This window comes from Dermochelys coriacea, chromosome 1, assembly GCF_009764565.3.
Source record: "Dermochelys coriacea isolate rDerCor1 chromosome 1, rDerCor1.pri.v4, whole genome shotgun sequence".
Classification (NCBI taxonomy): Eukaryota; Metazoa; Chordata; order Testudines; family Dermochelyidae; genus Dermochelys; species Dermochelys coriacea.
The window spans coordinates 332,831,544-332,849,143 of record NC_050068.2 but is presented as its reverse complement, the minus strand read 5'-3'; the positions used below and the strand labels follow the sequence as shown (position 1 = coordinate 332,849,143).

The window sequence follows — 17,600 nt, the reverse complement described above, 5'->3', positions numbered from 1 at the left end:
GGAATTGGGGGTTTAGCTGAAGGTGAGAGATAGAGAATGGAGGAGGGGTGATCGGGCTGCAGATGAGGGAGGGAGCCCAGGGGTGTCTGGCTGCAGCCTGGAGCGGGGAAGGTCAGTCTGCAGGTGAAGGGGGAGGGTTCGGTCAGAGGTCTGTCTGAAGATGATGGAAACAGCAGGGGTGATCTGGCTGCAGAATTGGGTAGGGGGCTGGCTGTAGGAGAGGGAGGGGGAAGTCAGAGGCCTGGCAGCAGGTGAGGCAGGAGGGTCTAAGTACAGGTGAGGGGATCTGGCTGTAGGTGAGGCAGGAGGAGGGCTTCTGGCTGAGGAGGTCTGGCCCCAGGTGAGGCAGGGGATGGGGGGTCTGGCCATTGGTGAGGTGGGCAAGATCTGGATAAGAGCATCTGGCTGGAGCTTAGGCACGGGACTGGGTGGGTCTGGCTGCAGGTGAGGCAGGGGACAGATGGGGAGAAGAGGGTCCAGCTGTTGGTGATACGGGGGCGGGGGTCCAGCCGCAGGTGAGGCAGGGGATGTCGGGGAGGGTCCGGCTGCTGGTGAGAGAGGGGAGGAGTCTGGCCACAGGTGAGGCAGGAGGGAGGGGTCTGGGTCCAGTTGCTGGTGAGACGGGACTGGGGTCTGGTCGCAGGCGAGAGGGCGGGTCCGGGTCCAGAGGTTGGTGAGACGGAAACGGGGGTGTCTGGCCGCAGATGCGGCAGGGGATGTGTGTGTGTGTGGGAGTTTGGCTGCAGGTGAGATGGGATGGGGGGGTCCGATTATTGGTGCGATAGGGGACTGGGGTGGGGTCTGGCCGCAGGTGAGGCAGGGGATATCGGGGGGGGGGGGAATCTGGCTGCAGGTGAGATGGGAAGCAGGGGGGGGAGTCGGGCTGTTGGTGCGACAGGGGATATCGGGGGGGGGATCTGGTCGCAGGTGAGGCAGGGGATGTCGGGGGGGGATCTGGCTGCAGGTGAGATGGGAAGCGGGGGGGAGGGTCCGGCTGTTGTTGCGACAGGGGACGGGGGGAGGGGTCTGGCCGCAGGTGAGGCAGGGGATGTCGGGGGGGGGAATCTGGCTGCAGGTGAGATGGGAAGCAGGGGGGGGAGTCGGGCTGTTGGTGCGACAGGGGATATCGGGGGGGGATCTGGTCGCAGGTGAGGCAGGGGATGTCGGGGGGGGGGATCTGGCTACAGGTGAGATGGGAAGCGGGGGGGGAGGGTCCGGCTGTTGTTGCGACCGGGGACGGGGGGAGGGATCTGGTCGCAGGTGAGGCAGGGGATATCGTGGGGGGGGAATCTGGCTGCAGGTGAGGCAGGGGATGTCGGGGGGGAATCTGGCTGCAGGTGAGATGGGAAGCAGGGGGGGGAGTCGGGCTGTTGGTGCGACAGGGGATATCGGGGGGGGATCTGGTCGCAGGTGAGGCAGGGGATGTCGGGGGGGGGGATCTGGCTGCAGGTGAGATGGGAAGCAGGGGGGGGGGGGGAGTCGGGCTGTTGGTGCGACAGGGGATATCGGGGGGGATCTGGCCGCAGGTGAGGCAGGGGATGTGGGGAGGGGTCGGGGGGAGGGTCCGGGTGAAGCGTGGCGGCTGCTGGTTTGGCAGGGGAGCCCGGCTGCTGCCCACGCTGCCCACACACCGCTTGGGGCAGACCTAGGTTCCCATGTAACACTCCGCGGGGCCCAGTCCGGCCTTTGCCGCGCGCTCCGGGCCGCTCCTGGGACCCGGGCCGCTGGAGACCAGGCAAATCTCCCAGTGACCTGAGCCGGCTCAGGACCCTGGAGCGCGGCGCTGCCCGCGGGCTCCCCGGCCTGGGTGAGCGCCCTGCCAGCCCCCCTGCAGCGGGCGATGCAGCTCGCCTGGGCGCCCTGCACCCCTCTGCCGCAGGAGCTGCCTGCAGGCTGGCTGGCGGGAGGGAAGGAGGCAGCTCCTGCTGGGTGCAGGGGAGGGGGAGAGGAGGCAGAGGGGATGTTGTTAAACAATCTCTTACCGTAAGAGGGAGTTGGGACTCGGATCTTTCCAGTTAATCACACAACAAACTTAGATCATCGCAATAAAAAGCAGCGCGGCTCACTCAGCCTCCTCTAGTGACCGACTGTGCACAGGGGGCCTTCCACGAGCCATCTCCTCTCCTCCCTGCGCGCTGCTGGGGCAGCCCAGCGGCAGCATGTGGGCCCACAAACTCCTGCCGGTCCTGCTGCTCCATCTGCTGCTGCTGCTTCCCATCACCATCCCTTTGGCAGGTTAGTTTTTTGTCTCACTTTGCCAGCGATCGCTCTTTTCTGCATCCTTTTCTTTCCTTTCCCCATTTATTATGGTGGGTGGAAATGTGCACTATTTACAAACCTTTGGGAAATGATACAAAGTCGAAACATCTCCATCCCCATCGTCCTTACCTCAGTAAAACAAACACACCTACCTACGCCTTCCCAGATGGCTGCAGAGCAGAAATGGTGAGTTGCAAACCAAGTGTCACTTCTAGTGGAAGAAGCCTTCTGCTCTGGCAAGTTTACAGCTGCATGCACATTGCACTGAAGGAGGGAGAAAGGATCTTATCCTTTCTCCTGGAGAATAGTTCTGAGCACTAGGGATCTTTTGTGTGAAAGGCAGTAGTGTATGAAATATTATACTATCTGTGCCAATGATTTTTCATTGTGATTGTGTATTTCTGTGTATATTCTTTCCACAAACAGCCTGTATGTGCGATTTAGCTCTGGGCTTCTGAGCTACCATTATCTTCTCACTCATCCCCACATTTAGGGGTGTCTCAGGACAGACAGGGAGCTGGATGAACTAAAAATGGTAGAGAATATTTCATGATTGCTTCTTGGAACTCTCAGCTGTTATCAGGGCAAGAAGAAACATCTGTACTTTATTGCACAGTAATAGATTAAATAACTGTGAGATAACGAACATCCAAAAATATGATAGTATGTGGTTTGGAGTCACTGTCCAAATAGCAGGCATGTCTTCCTGCACATTCAGCAGCAGGAATATGCTATTTCTAAGCATGAATTAATTCTAATTTCATTAGTATATCAATTCAGTTCCTGATTAAACTGAGGGTGTGAAAGGTGCTAGGAGTGAACAATAATAAGCAATCAATTCTTGGAAGCTGTCTAGTTGAATTTATTTCCTGAAGTGCTCCTTTTGATAGCAGAGGGACTGGTTTGCATTCCTATTGGCTCTTCGGTGAGACACTTGAGGAAAAATGTTTTACAAAGATTTCCACAAACCTTTCCTTCCTTCCTTCCTTCCTTCCTTCCTCCCTTCCTTCCCCAAAGCAGTAAAAGACAGACTGCTACTCTGCTAGACAGATCAGAAAGAAAAGCTAACAGGCAACTCAGGGATAAGATCTGCCAGCAGTGGGCAATATATCTGCAGAAAGCAGAAGGACAGATAAACAATGAAGAGGTCCAGCACAGACACACATAGAGAGCATGGAGTTGTGGGACAGATTCTGAAGGCATAATGAACAAATAGCTGCTTTGTAGACTGCAGTTGCACTGTGGTGTCTTGAAGGAAGCAGCTGCAGTTTCCCAAAGGCTTGTAGTTGGTAAGCAGAGTTTACACAGGGAACCCCCTGTCTAAATATAGATAATCTCAAGAACTCACTGGCTGCCCAGACCTGGGGCTCGATTCTGTGATCCTGGGATATATCTCCAGGCGGGATCCAATGCCTTCTTAAATACGAAAGAGTGATAATGAATTGCAGAAATAATTTGAAAGAGGATTATTTTGTGTTTTGAATGTGCAAGTCACAAAGACGCTGTCGGTATCACCTTCAATTGATCCTGTCATATTCTTCTAAGATCAGAGCCTAATTCTGCAAGGTGCTGAACATTTCACAAGAAGTGCTGTGTGCCCTCTACTCCATTGATTTCAGTGTTGTGGGGCTTGCTCAGCAGGTGTTCTGGTTATAGGCCCATGTCAGTAGACTTTTTTTGTACTATTTCCCTCCTGCATGTGCCTCATAGTTTCCATGCAATTGAGCTGCACCCTCTTTGAAAAATGGTGACCTTTCCATGTCTCAGCAACATCTCTCCATTTTCACCCCCCTTCCAACTCCCTCTGCCCTCACTTTAATGTTGAATCCATCCTATTGGACAAAGAAGATGAGTCTTGCCACTCATCACCATTGGACAGCTTGGAGCCTTGACTCTGTTTGTTTTGCTTTTTTAATTTTATTTTCAAGAAGAACATGAGTTTCATCAAAAAGGCCAAACTTTAAATTCCTGTGAGAACAGGATACATGAGGGAAAATTGTGCCATTAATTTTTTAAAATATATTGTTTCTTTTATATACTAAGACTTCTCCTTGAATAATTTCTCCATTGAGGTTTTTATTTTATTGGGGATTTTTAAGAGGCCCTGTACACTCTGAAAAAAATATTAAATGCATTAGCTTCATTTCTGAAGAGTTTCTATTTGACTTGTGTATTGGAACTTAGAGATAGAGGAGACTTCTTATATCTTCAGATCAACCTCCCTGCTAATATATGAATGTCCCTATTCTGTTGATGTTAAATGTGTCAAGCTATAAGGTTTATTTGTATTATGTATTATTTGTATTATGGTGGTACCTATAAGCCCAAATCAAACCTTGGCCGTCCAACATACTAGGTTCTGTATGAACATAAGAGTCTCTGACTTGCAGCACTCAGAAGTCAGGATATGTCAGTGAGAAAGAGAGAGAGAGTGAAGAATACAATATTGAGAACGTGTTGATGTGAGCCAGCTATGTCCATTGTGAGAGGTCCGATTCTTTTTTAATATATAAGTAATAAGATAAGAACAGATGAATGAGATAAATATGTAAAGTTCTTATTAGCCAGCTGTTCTCCATTGGCAGCATTCTGTAGGTATCTATCAATCATTTTACACTGAGAGACTAGTCTATAAGCTAATAACTTTCCTGAGGAAGTTTCCCCCCCCCGATATTCAGCCTATTTAGATATTCTTAATAACATCCCAGTATTCCCAGTGAGTACGTCTTTTACTCTGTTAAAAAACAGACTGCTTAGCTCAATAAAAGCTGTTGAACTAAAATGACCCCCATTTTTATGAACCAGGAACACAAATTAGTACCTGTAAAATTGGGAATGAAAGATTTATAAAAATGCATCAAATTTTCACATGACGAGGTCTCTAATCTAGCATTTTTCTTAAAACCAAGTTTCTCAGCATTTTCTGTAGGTCACATGAGATTAAAAGAATATGAAGTGCATGTGTAATGCAAGATGTGGGAGAACATTTTATTTTTTTAACTAAAGATGTTTTATACAAATATTGGTAGCCATAGGAGTGTTGTGTGTCCCTGGACTTGCATAACTGCATGTATTTTGCAAATCTAATGTGATTTATTCTTCTCACTCCCTACTTGTAAATAATCATTATATAATATGCCATCAGCAATGCAAAACTCTGCCAGTTTGAAGACTGTATTCCTTCTGGTTAATGGAATCCATTTGGCACAGAATGCCAATGGCTTCTTGTTTTGCTCTCATGCATTTACCCTACTTAACAGATTTTTTGTTTCCATTAATACCATTTTTGTGAGCAACATAACCAGAGAAAAATAGAATAAAAAGACTTGAGATTAGGATGTTGCATACAAACTGGAAAAATGTGCTCTGAAGTCAAAGAAAGAAAAGCCTCTTAGTGGAGAAGCTTATCTCTCATTAAGATAATACTTTAACTGAGGCCAGAGTTGGGAGGGAAATGTGCATTCTCTCTCCAGAGGATGACAACTTTCCTCTGTCTTTTTTTTTCCCTGAGTATTGCATGCAATTTATGTCCTTCTAAACCTTGTGAAGGAGAGGAAGGATGGCTTTGCAGGGATGATACAGGATTGGAAATAAGGAGCACGGGCCTGTCCTACCATAGTTGGAGAGCCGTCAACTTAATGGCACTTTCTCTGGATCCTGCAGAGGAGTTTTACAATTTCTGTTTGTAAGGGTGGGTTTAGAGACTTGGACTTCTCCCCCAGCATTCACGTTGGGGGCTACCCTGCAGTAGCAACATCCAGAGGACCGACATAGCTGGAACTCATCCTGGATCACTCAGGAAGAACACATTACAGCGACAGCTTTGCCATCTTCTAAATGGGAGCAGCACACACTGTCTGCAGTCCCTAAGCAAGTCTTCTAGAAAGCATGAAAAGGGGTGGGTCACGTTCCCTGTTTTCACCCCCACCTCATCTCGGGGAGGCCAGTGCTAGCATGGAGCAGTGACTCTGCTCCCCAACTACTCCGTGGCTGCCCAGTATTCAGGGATTCTAGAATGGGGAAGGTGGGCTTCCTTGCACCCTTTGCCATTGCCTTGCATACCCACCAACCACCAAGCTCCTCTTCCCGAAGGATGTACACAACACACTGCTGGAGGTGAAAGATACACCAAATACTTGTAAAGATGGTGGCTTTCACTGTGGACAGTAGTGTGACATGGTGGGGATTTATTTCTGTGGTAAATACAGTGCTTTGAAGGGCTACAGATCTCAAAAGAAAAGACTAATTTTACAGTGCGAGGCTAGAAGGGCTGTCCTTATGTATATACCATCTGACTTTAGAACACATTATCGGCTGTTACCTTTATCTTCAGTCTAATGTACTTTGGTACTGTGTACAGATGAGTTGTGAAGACAGGGCTTACTGAATTTGAAAGTCAGGTTTCTAATAAAAGGTTAATCCTGGTGCCTGCTACTGGGGTACCTGTTGTAGGAAGGAGTCATTGGTAAAATAAAAAAAATAGTAGTAAACAATAAACAATCTCCCTCCTTTCTCCTACCATCTCAAAAGCAACTGTAAAGCACAAAAATAAGGACAAAACATGTATGTTTGTTTTTTTCCAGATTGTTGTTACAGAAGCACCTATGCTTTGTCAGCACCTTTTTTTGCCAAGAGAAAACTTTGGAAATTAAATTTATTCCAGTGCCATTCTGTATTGTCTTCAAGCAGCATTCTATGGGAAGCACTTAACTATGGCCTGGTCTACACTATGGGGTTAGGTCGAATTTAGCTGCGTTAAGTCGATCTAAAAATGAGTTTGTCCACACAACTAACCCCATTCTGTCGATCTAAAGGGCTCTTAAAATCGACTTCTGTACTCGTCTCCGACGAGGGGAGTAGTGCTAAAATCGACCTTGCTGGGTCGAATTTGGCGTAGTGCGGACGAAATCAATGGTATTGGCCTCCGGGAGCTATCCCAGAGTGCTCCATTGTGACCACTCTGGATAGCACTTTGAACTCCAATGCACTAGCCAGGTACACAGGAAAAGCCCCAGGAACTTTTGAATTTAATTTCCTGTTTGGTCAGCGTGGTGAACTCAGTAGCACAGGTCATAGGGGGAGTGTAGAAACATTCTACGCTCTATCACCTCCGTCCCTGAGGTTATCTCAGATTAGAAGGTGAAAAAAACACACTTGCGATGGCATGATTTCCAAGCTCATGGAGTCCTCCTGCACTGATAGGGCACAGTTTAATGCGTGGAGGCATTCAGTGGCAGAGGCCAGGAAAGAATTAAGTGAGTGCAAAGAGCGGAGGCAGGACACGATGCTGAGGCTAACGGGGGAGCAAACGGACATGTTGAAGCATCTGTTGGGGGAGCAAATGGACACGATGAAGAATCTGTTGGAGCTTCAGGAAAGCCAATGAGAACACAGACCTCCGCTGCATCCACTGTATAACCGCTATCCTCCTCCTCATGTTCCATAGCCTCCTCACCCAGATGCCCAAGAACGCGGAGTGGGGGAGGCTCCGGTACCCAGACACTTCATTCCAGAGGACGGCCCAAGCAACAGAAGGCTGTCATTCAAACAGATTGATTTTTAGTGTGGCTACAATAAGGAATGTGGCCTTGTCCTTCCCTCCTCCTCCACCCCACCCAGGCTACCTTGTCTGTTATCTCATTTTTTTTTAATTAATAAAGAAAGAATGCATGGTTTCAAAACAGTTACTTTATTTCGAAGTGGGGAGGACGGTTGGCTTACAGAGAATTAAAACCAACAAAGGGGGTGGGTTTGCATCAAGGAGAAACACACACAACTGTCACACCGAAGCCTAGCCAGTCATGAAACTGATTTTCAAAGCCTCTCTGATGTGCAGAGCACCTTGCTGTGCTTTTCTAATTGCCCTGGTGTCTGGGTGCTCAAAATTGGACACCAGGCAATTTGCCTCAACCTCCCACGCCGCCATAAACATCTCTCCCTTACTCTCACAGATACAATGGAGCACACAGCAAGCAGCAATAACAATGGGAATGTTGGTTGCGCTGAGGTCTGACCAACAGCACCAGTGAGCTTTTAAACATGCTACCACCATTCTGCACTTGCTCAGCCTATGGTTGAACTGCTCCTTACTACTGTCCAGGCTTCATGAGCCGTGGGAGCAAGAGGTAGGCTGGAGTAAGTGCAACCGCGCGGTGCTGCCAGCTGGGAGAACAGCCTGAGGCAGAAGCCTCCAGCTCGCAGGAGAGCAGAGTTGCAGTGGAAGCGGTGGAGCTGTACACCATGGACGAGGATGGCTAACAGTCCTACTGCACTGTCTGCTGTGAAGACACCCAGGAGCTGCTGCTGGGTAGCAATGCCAGTTGCTGCAGGTGCTTCTGTGTCGAATGCTTGGAGGTCCTGGTAGGGCAAGGTACCTCAGCCAAGGCAAAAGAGCAAGAGCCCTGGAGCTGTTACATGTGTCAACCACAGAAGTGCTATGGGGTGTTACAGCACTGACAGGACTGGAATGTAAGGCTGCAAGATTTCGTCATGAGTGACAAAGGACAGGAATATGATGTACCTAAAATCTAAAAAGGCCCGCACATTTCCCAGAGCCACTACCCATGATAACAGAATGTCAATGATTGCATTGGCTTTTAGGATCACAGCAGCCCCCACAGTAGGCTTGCCCACAACAGAAGCAGTGACTGTGAGCTGAGTGGGCTCCTTGCTTGCCATGGTATGGCATCTGCACGGGTAACCCAGGAAAAAAGGTGCAAAATGATTGTCTGCCGTTGCTTTCACAGAAGTTGGGGCAACTGACGACATGTACCCAAAACCACCCGCAACAATGTTTTTGCCCCATCAGGCATTGGGAGCTTAACCCAGAATTCCAATGGGCGGCGGAGACTGCGGGAAGTGTGATAGCTACCCACAGTGCACCACTCCATAAGTTGATGCAGCCACGGTAGTGAGGATGCACTCTGCCGACTTAATGCGCTTAGTGTGGACATACGCAATCAACTGTATAAAATCGACTTCTAAAAATCGACTTCTATAAAATCAACCTAATTTCGTAGTGTAGACATTAAGACAAGCTAGGGATGAATCTCTGTATGGCCTCCTTTTATTATTTAGTGACTTTCTATCTGTATAATTGTCTCTGTTTTCTTGGGTCTGGGCAAATGATTTTTTCACCAAGCTGGTGTCTTACATAACTAATCTCACTGAACCCAATCTGGCATTTTTTCATATTTGATTTAAAGGTTTTTTTCCTTTGGCACATGGCAGAACATTATGCAACTTTTCTTTGTGCTGATCATTTTTGACCCAAACCAGCAGTCATGGGCAATTATTCATTTCATCCATATACTCAAAGCTCTGGGATGTCTCCAGTGCTGAAGCAATTCTAAAGGGAAGTCACTTAAACATATCTACCAAAAGGGATGTAGAAAAGGCTAATTATTATTCTTTCTCCATTGATCTGGGTCTGCCAAAAACTGTGGCTTACATCCAAAACTGAACAGTCCTGAATTTAGTAGTCCAGGAATGACCTTCTCAAACCATGTTTGATGACACTGTTAAAGAGTTGTGCAGGGTCAAAAATTTTAACATGTTTGATTTTATTATGACTATGTTGTTAACCCAATCGGTTGTTGTCAGAATTCTTTCAATAATGTCTAATTTTGCTGTCTGGTGAAATTTAGCTTTTACTTTCTATATGTATTTGTGATGGCAGGCTGGAACCTGTATCAATATATGATATACTCAGGATGTATATCCTAGTAGATTCTAGTCCATTTAAAACCCTCATTGAATTCTTTAAGAATATATTTTGCATCCTGTTTTGTAGACTAGGTCTACATTCATTTGATCATCTGTATTTGCAGACTGCTCTTTAACGCAAATATAGTATTTGTGTTGCATAGTTTCAAACTCTAGTGACTGCTATCTCTTCTTATATAAACAGGCCAGTGTGGCTTTGCCATGTGGGCTCATTTTGTGTGCATTATCAAACATGTTTTTTATTTTAACAGAGCGCTATCGCTGTATATACTGCACTCAGCTCCCGTGTCTATTTTGAAATCTATGTTTGGTCATTTATTTCTTTTGTCAGAAACTGGTCTTTTGCATAATCTTGTGTTACACTAACAAGATTATACAAAATCTTGTGTCGGCAGGATCAAACTGGGAACCTCTGGAGCTTAGTGCATGAGCCTCTACCACAAGAGCTAAAAGCCAGCTGCCTGTTAGCTGAGGCTTGAGCAAACTCATTAATCTCTTTCTCTAAGTGGTCTTGGTGCCACTAGATGGGACAGAATACCACACCAGGAGGTGTGTGGATTACACTTGCACTGTAAATGTTATTGAGACCTAATCAGGAAACTCTGTTTCTACATCATCACCATACGGCTTTCTCCTTCAGCTGTATATTTGTTCACATATTTTGCCTTTGTATTTCTTTTGAAATTTGTGGCATTCTCTTGCAGAATGGTTGCTCTTTTGTTGGACAATTTGCATCATATACTCTTGTTGTTTTCACATTTATTCTAAACAAATATAATCTTTGCCATTTGTTTATTCTGCCTCTGTGCCTCAGCGAACATTTTTAATTAGATTAGATTCATTGGTTGCTTCTCAATTCATTTGGGAAACATAGTCTACATTAGCCCTGTATTTAATTACTGTTCTTTGCAAAGGTTAGTTCTTTTCTTAATCCTCTGGTTATCAGTAATACCACAAATAATTTACTCTCTAATTAGTCCATCTGTTAACTGTTCAAAGTCAGTTAACTTAGTTTGATTACTTGTATCTGTGATTATTATCACCTGGCAGCTGGTGTCTTGTAGTGAGAATGTGCCTTTCCCAAGTGACATTCTTGTGTGGATCAAAATATTCTTGACATTTTTGAATGACTTGGTCTAGTTTGCTACTGGAGATCTCCAACACATTTCCACCAATATCTATCGCCTTGCCGCATGTAGCAGTGTGGAGGATTTTACCCTCTGCAGTATCTCTTCATTACAACTTGGAAGAAATAAAGTCGTAAGCATTGGCAACGTTCCCAAGTAGAATCATGAACCCTCATTTTATGGAAACCTTGGAGGATATATGAAAACTCAGTAAAAACTGGAGATTTGACTAAGTGGAGGTCGCTAGAGGGCTTCAGTTCTGCTCTACAGTCTGAAGTTACTCTGTAGCTGTGTACTGTATGGCTGTGTCTATAGTAGAAAAAAACGTTTTTTTTTTTTTTTTTTACAAAGAGATAGCTATTTTATTGTAAAATTCTAATGTAGACAAGGTAGCTTTATGTTCCTGTAGATGGTCAAGGTAATCCATAGGTCCTTCTCTGCCCCCTGGGTTTACCTCCACAAGCTACATTGAAGTAAAACTACCATTTTGTTGAGGTTGCCTTGTTTACACCTGGATTTTACATTAAGAGGACTGAGAGGAGATAGTTATCTTGTTTAAATAAACAAACAAAAAATCAAAAACAGACCAAAACCCAACATCTTGTTGGTTAGTGAAGGTAAGCTGTAGAAGACTGAAGCAAAGCTTATGGGTAAAGCCCATAACTTGTCATATTGCAGAAATTGAGAATTCCGCAATATTACGCTTCTACTGCAATTTTGACAGTAGGAGCCTTGCCATGCACGGGTCTGACAGTGGGAGCCCTGGCCACCCCAGGGCTGAGAGCAGAAACTCCCTGCTCTCAGCCCCTGGTGGCCGACAGCGGAAACCCCCGCTCTCAGCTCTGGTTGGCAGACGAGAAAATCATGAAAAAGTAATAATGGACTTTATTACTGCAAATAATAAGGTCCATTATTTCTTTTCCACAATTTTGCATGACTTGTCCGCAACTCAGCTGCAATTTTTTAACAATCATCCCGCAATTGAAATAGGGCCTTACCTATGAGGTATCTAAGTTCTGCATGGTTACATTTCTGCTGAGCTAAATAGCGCTGCTCCTACAAAATTCACCTTCAGAGTTGTGGATCTTCAGTGCTACTCACATTATAAATTTCTGACTTGCTCAATAAAAAAACATTCTTCAGTATAGGCAATACAGGGAAATAAGCCATTCTCAGTTAACCAGGAGTTTTGGTTACTCAGAGTTTAGAGTTGTAATTACATGTGGTTAGGCAAGCCATTCATTCAGTTTTAAGATGGACAGTCCTGTTTTTGTATGGTTTGTCCGCATCGAGTACTGACATAAAACTGGAAGTGGTTTTATCTGCTATCACGCACAGAAGACACCATTTTACAGAGCATGACACTCTGTCCTCTCAGGTGTGGCTTGCACACATGGTGTGTGCGAAATCATGCTGGCAGGTGGGGCAACTGAGGGGATGTCCTGTTTTCTGGAGATGCATCAGTGGCCATCCTACATGCCGTACATCATTTACTGATTACAGCCCAACGTTCGAGAGGCCCTAATCTAATAGAGAACATTTCTTGAGAATTGTTTAAGATTACGCAATGACTCTGTTTTATTATTTTTAAAGTAAAAGTTCATACTCTCATTTAACTATTTGTTTTTTTTATTACTAGAATTATAAGCATTCATGGTTAAAATTCATCTCTGGTATAGCTGTTAGCTGTAATGGAGTTACACAAAGGATTTATTTGATCCTTTCCTCTTGAATTGCAATCAGGGCCACAGAGTGTAGTTGTTTCAGATCTAAAGTAAATCAGGTTGTTTGAAATTGCTGGATCAAACTCTTAATCCTCTTTGGACAATTGTTCATTTAAAAAACAAAACAAAACAATGTTCCATTACTTTTAGGCTGAGCTAAGCTACTTCACTTTTTTATCTAGCTGTCTTACGCTAGCTAGTGACAGTTTAAGAACCCATTATCATATGAGTTTGTGATTATGACAGTTATCAGTGGATGGGAAATGTTATCAGCAGAAACTGGAAAGAAATACTTTGATATTACTGTATGGATTCTCACCTTCATTTGTCATAGAGATCTTGGCTCAGGTGCTATATAACTAATTCAGCAATAATAAAGAAATCTTATAAGATATGCGTTTTCAACATTTTACCATTTTGCTTAAAAGGATCACTTTCTTGTGGTACTTTTGGCACATGAGACTGAAATGTGTGTTGCAGTGCACTGACTTTAGAATCAGTATTGTGGAAAAGGCAACTTCATTTCAGCTGCCTGATTTTACACAATAAAGGGAAAATAGGTACCAGTGATGCACTGTTGATATTTTAACAAGGGACTCTCCATAAATTTTCCCCCTTAGCATATGATTAATTCTGTGCCATCTGAATACAGGAGCTACAGAAAAAGAAGTGCAGAACTAGGGAATCTATTAATATTTTCATTTTAAACAAAAGCTTTTTCACATAACAACAACCCAGGAGTGTAATCAGCACCATTGGTAAAAGAAGTCTATATTAACCTGCCCATTCTTGGCAATGATTGTAATTTCTCCCTGAAAAATAAATGAATATACTATATATGTAGCTATAGTCCATTGTTCAACTTGTGCAGTTTGAAATGAGAGGGAGATGGCAGTGTGAAGGTTCTGTAGGGATTTGTTGCAGGAGGGATGCCCTCTCTCTGAGAATTCTGTTTTTAATACCTGAAGCTTGGTGAAATCTGATCTAAATGCAAAAACAAACCAACCCAACCCTCTTCAAACTATTTTGAGGAGCCCAAGGGGTAATGCATCTCTTGGATGGTTGATTGAGCAGCATCCAGTGAAGGAGTGAACTCATCATAGCCTTCCATATAACAGGATGGTGGACTTTTAATCAGGGGCTCCTGGGAACCCTCCTGTAGTTGGTGAAAGTCTGTTCTGAGACATGGGGCCTGATTCTCTGCTGTTCTGCCTCTTTTGTAGTCATTTACACCATTGCACAATGAATGTAAAATGCTTTCTGACCCTTTAGCATTTTAAACTCACCTTGCACTGGCACAAATAACCTACATATGGTGCAAGGTAATGATGAATCAGGGCTATATTTGCAAAAATTAACAGGCTCTAGAGAACCTCTTTTGTATTCTAATTGCTGCTGAGCATCTTTTGTAACATGCATTGCTGCAACTTGTAAAGAGGAGAGAAAAAAATTACAAAAAGAGAAATAGGAAAGTAAAGCATGAAATATAAGGTGATGTACTCCTGGCACCGACTCTTTTCTGATTTTGTAGACTAATATCTTATACAATTGTTTATCTGAAATTATCTGCAGTATTTTTAGAAGATCTCTATGTTTGAACAAATGCAGATCAATGACTGCAAGTGATATTTCCCCCTCCATGCTATCGGGGCTGATGTGGGTTTGGTTTCTTAATAAACTTCATATAGTGTCAAGTAAAATCATTATCTTGGCTGATCTCCTTAAAGGTCTGTCTTTTCTTTTATCTTATTGGGTTCTTCCACAGAGGGCAAAGGGAAAAGGAGAAATGCTCTTCATGACTTCAAAAAGACAGGCGAGACTATGCTAATTAGATCAGGCCTATCACTAGTGGGAAAAACCAAGCTGTTAAACACCACAGAACAATGTGCCAAGAGATGCAGCAGGAATAAAGGTTTTTCATTCCCTTGCAAGTAAGTTATTACATCTTTGATATTTTTGTTTCATTATTAAAGTGACCTCTAGCCACGCACACCACTTACATTGACATCAGTGGGACTGCCATCTTGGATAGAGTGTATATCCTGAAGTTTGTGTTTTGACAGCTGTGATGTTGCTCTTCATGGTCAGAGATTCTCTGGTCTTCTCAAACCCTTAACGTGAAATTGGAGGAGTTGTTCTGATTTCTTTACCAGTGCAATTTATAATTCTTTTTTTTTTGTACACAAGATATGAAGAAATGTGCTCAAATTAAGATGTGGATGCTTGTTTTAGGTTTGTTTTTGTTAAAGATGAGTGTCTGAGTTTTCTCAATTTCTCCATTGCTTATAAAGTGGTTATTACAGCTGCAATACTGCAGCACCACTTTAAGCCATATTCTGCCTTCATTCTTTACATGTGACTCATGTTGATTTCAATGGGAATTCCACACATGGAACACAGTTAAGTGCATGGCTGAAGTTCATTGGCATATACGTAGAATCTCTGGTACAATGGGATCAAACATTTTGGCTCCATAATAATTACAAATGGAAACTCTAAGTGATAAATATCCTGAGGTGCCTGCTGTCTTTTTTCCAACACATCATGCTGCTGATTGCTTCCTTGCCTATTGTAATGCTTGATCTATACTCTCTTTTGGAATAAAACACACTATTTTGCCCACTATGTACTGGACCTGAATTTTCCCTCTGGCCTGTGTTAATCTATGGCTGTGACTACAAATGAAAGAAAATGATTGCAGAGGAGAGATGCAGATAACTCCTGTGCTGGAAAATGGGATCCACCAACACTGACGGCAGTGGAAGTTTTACTATTGACTACAAATGGGACCAAGATCAGATGCTTTATTTAGAGAACCTCCCTTGCAGAAACAATGAAGAGTCTGGTGGCACCTTAAAGACACACATTTATTTGGGCATAAACTTGAATGGGTAAAAAACGCACTTCATCAGGTGCTCATATAGAGTCTGGTCCTTCTCCCACGAAAGTAATCAACTGTGGTGCAAGTTCTGGCCCCTAAGGTCGTTAGGTCTGATCCTTCCCCCACCCCACTGCCTTGCCCCTCGTGTACACCTGTGAAAAATGAGTGCCAGGGGGTGTAAAATGCTTCCTGATGAGAATGGTAGTTAGCATTTTGCGCCCAACTGACACTCACTTTTCACATGGTGTAAATGACTTTGGGCTTAATTCTGTTCCCACTGAAGTAAGTCATAACTCCCATTGTCTCCAGTGGGAACTGTATCAGGTCAAACAGATGATTCAAGACAGCATGGGATCCTGCCCATTGAGCTGAGCTGGAGGAGTGCAGAAATGGGGCCCACAATAATATTACTTAGGTTTCATAATATAAAAATTATTTCTGAACTCTGCCAGACTTTGAACAATGCTAAATTCCTACATCTGCTCAGAAAAATTGCTTCAAGCGTTCATGAGTTGTGGCTGCTCTGGCTGTTGTGTCCTGAAAAGTAGGTTAATACGTGTGTGTTATTTTAATCCATTATGAAAAATAATCTAGAACTGCTCATATTTTTTCATTACTTTCTCATTTGTGAAGGATTTTCCATCACGACTGTGGCTGTTGCATTCATTCAGAGGCAAATCCTTTGCTCTGTGCACAACCTGAGTAAAAAGGCTGCATACTGGGGAGATATACAAGGGCTTGGGAGGAGGGGGGGATGGGAGGAATCCTGCGTCCAGCTGGCAGAGTGGCAGCACTGTCCTGCTTCTGATGTTTGCTTGCTTCATGAGCTCGAATGAATCGCAGATCTGCCTAATCATGGATCCACAGGACCTGAATCTACTGCTTCTCGAGGCTGCCACCAAACTCGCCCTCCACAGTGTCAGACAGAGATTTCCATGATACACAGCTCCATGCACTGTAGGAAAGTGCACGGTTTTTGCCTAGGCTCCCAGAAACCAGCCCTTTCATCCTGCATTAACTGGACTGATTTTATGTATCCAGGGACCTCAATTGGTATGTCTTGGTTTTGGCATTACGTCAATTGATATAGCATTTGGCCCCAAGTAATGATACAAAGTGCACAGAGGGCAACAGGATTTCTTTAATGCCAGTGAAAAATAAATATTTAGAAATAAATGTAATTATAACTTTCCTCTTTAGATTTGGGAGCCCAATCCTCAGCATTGTGCTAGAGTGTGACAATCAGAAAATGAAACTGACAATATACATAAGATAAAACTGTCTGGTCAAGCTGTGAGACTAATTTACTTTTTGGTTCACTGTCAGTTCCAATAACAATAATTAATAATAAAAATAATTTTGGGGAGTGTAACAGCCCTGAGAATGTGGTCAGGAAAAGATTGTTAGAATCCTTTGTGTGGGGAGGGCAAAAGCTAGACTAGAAGATTTCCAAGATGGAGCTGGAGGAGGAACTCAAGGAAATGGCTGTAAATGATGCATTCAGTGAGTTTAGAAGTGGAGAGAAGAAGGGAAATGAGAATATGTTTGGAGAGACTGATGGGGATCAATAGTTGATTTTTTGTGAGAAAAGAGGAGATCAGATATGGCATATTTAGGAGAACTGGGCAGAAGAGAGGCTGAGGAAGGGGCAGAGGGATGAAGGTTAGCAGATTGGAGGAGTTGGAGAAGGGATGAGAAACGGTGGTGGTGGTGACGAGGGAGAAGATGAAGAGGAGGGAGGTTGCATCTTTTCTTGTAATATTTTTTTCTTTGAAAAAGGCAATGAAATCTTGCAAAGAGACAGTGGTTTGGGGCACTATGAAACGGAGTATTTTAGGAAGGAGTCAAAGATTTAAAAAATCTATTAATAAGGCTGCAGAAATA

General features: G+C 44.1%; 1 protein-coding gene across 2 annotated transcripts in view; it reads left to right on the top strand.

The window, feature by feature from the left end:
• The first annotated feature begins 1,559 nt into the window (after window positions 1-1,559).
• Window positions 1,560-17,600, top strand: part of HGF (hepatocyte growth factor) — an 81,963-nt gene continuing 65,922 nt past the window's right edge. Inside the window, exons 1-2 of one of the 2 annotated variants that reach the window (XM_038414031.2) lie at window positions 1,560-2,235; window positions 14,601-14,766. In XM_038414031.2, the coding sequence (XP_038269959.1) occupies window positions 2,160-2,235; window positions 14,601-14,766 (242 nt within the window). In that variant the 5' untranslated portion in view covers window positions 1,560-2,159. The remainder of the gene's footprint in view (window positions 2,236-14,600; window positions 14,767-17,600) is intronic. The other variant, XM_038414041.2, reaches the window with a different exon arrangement.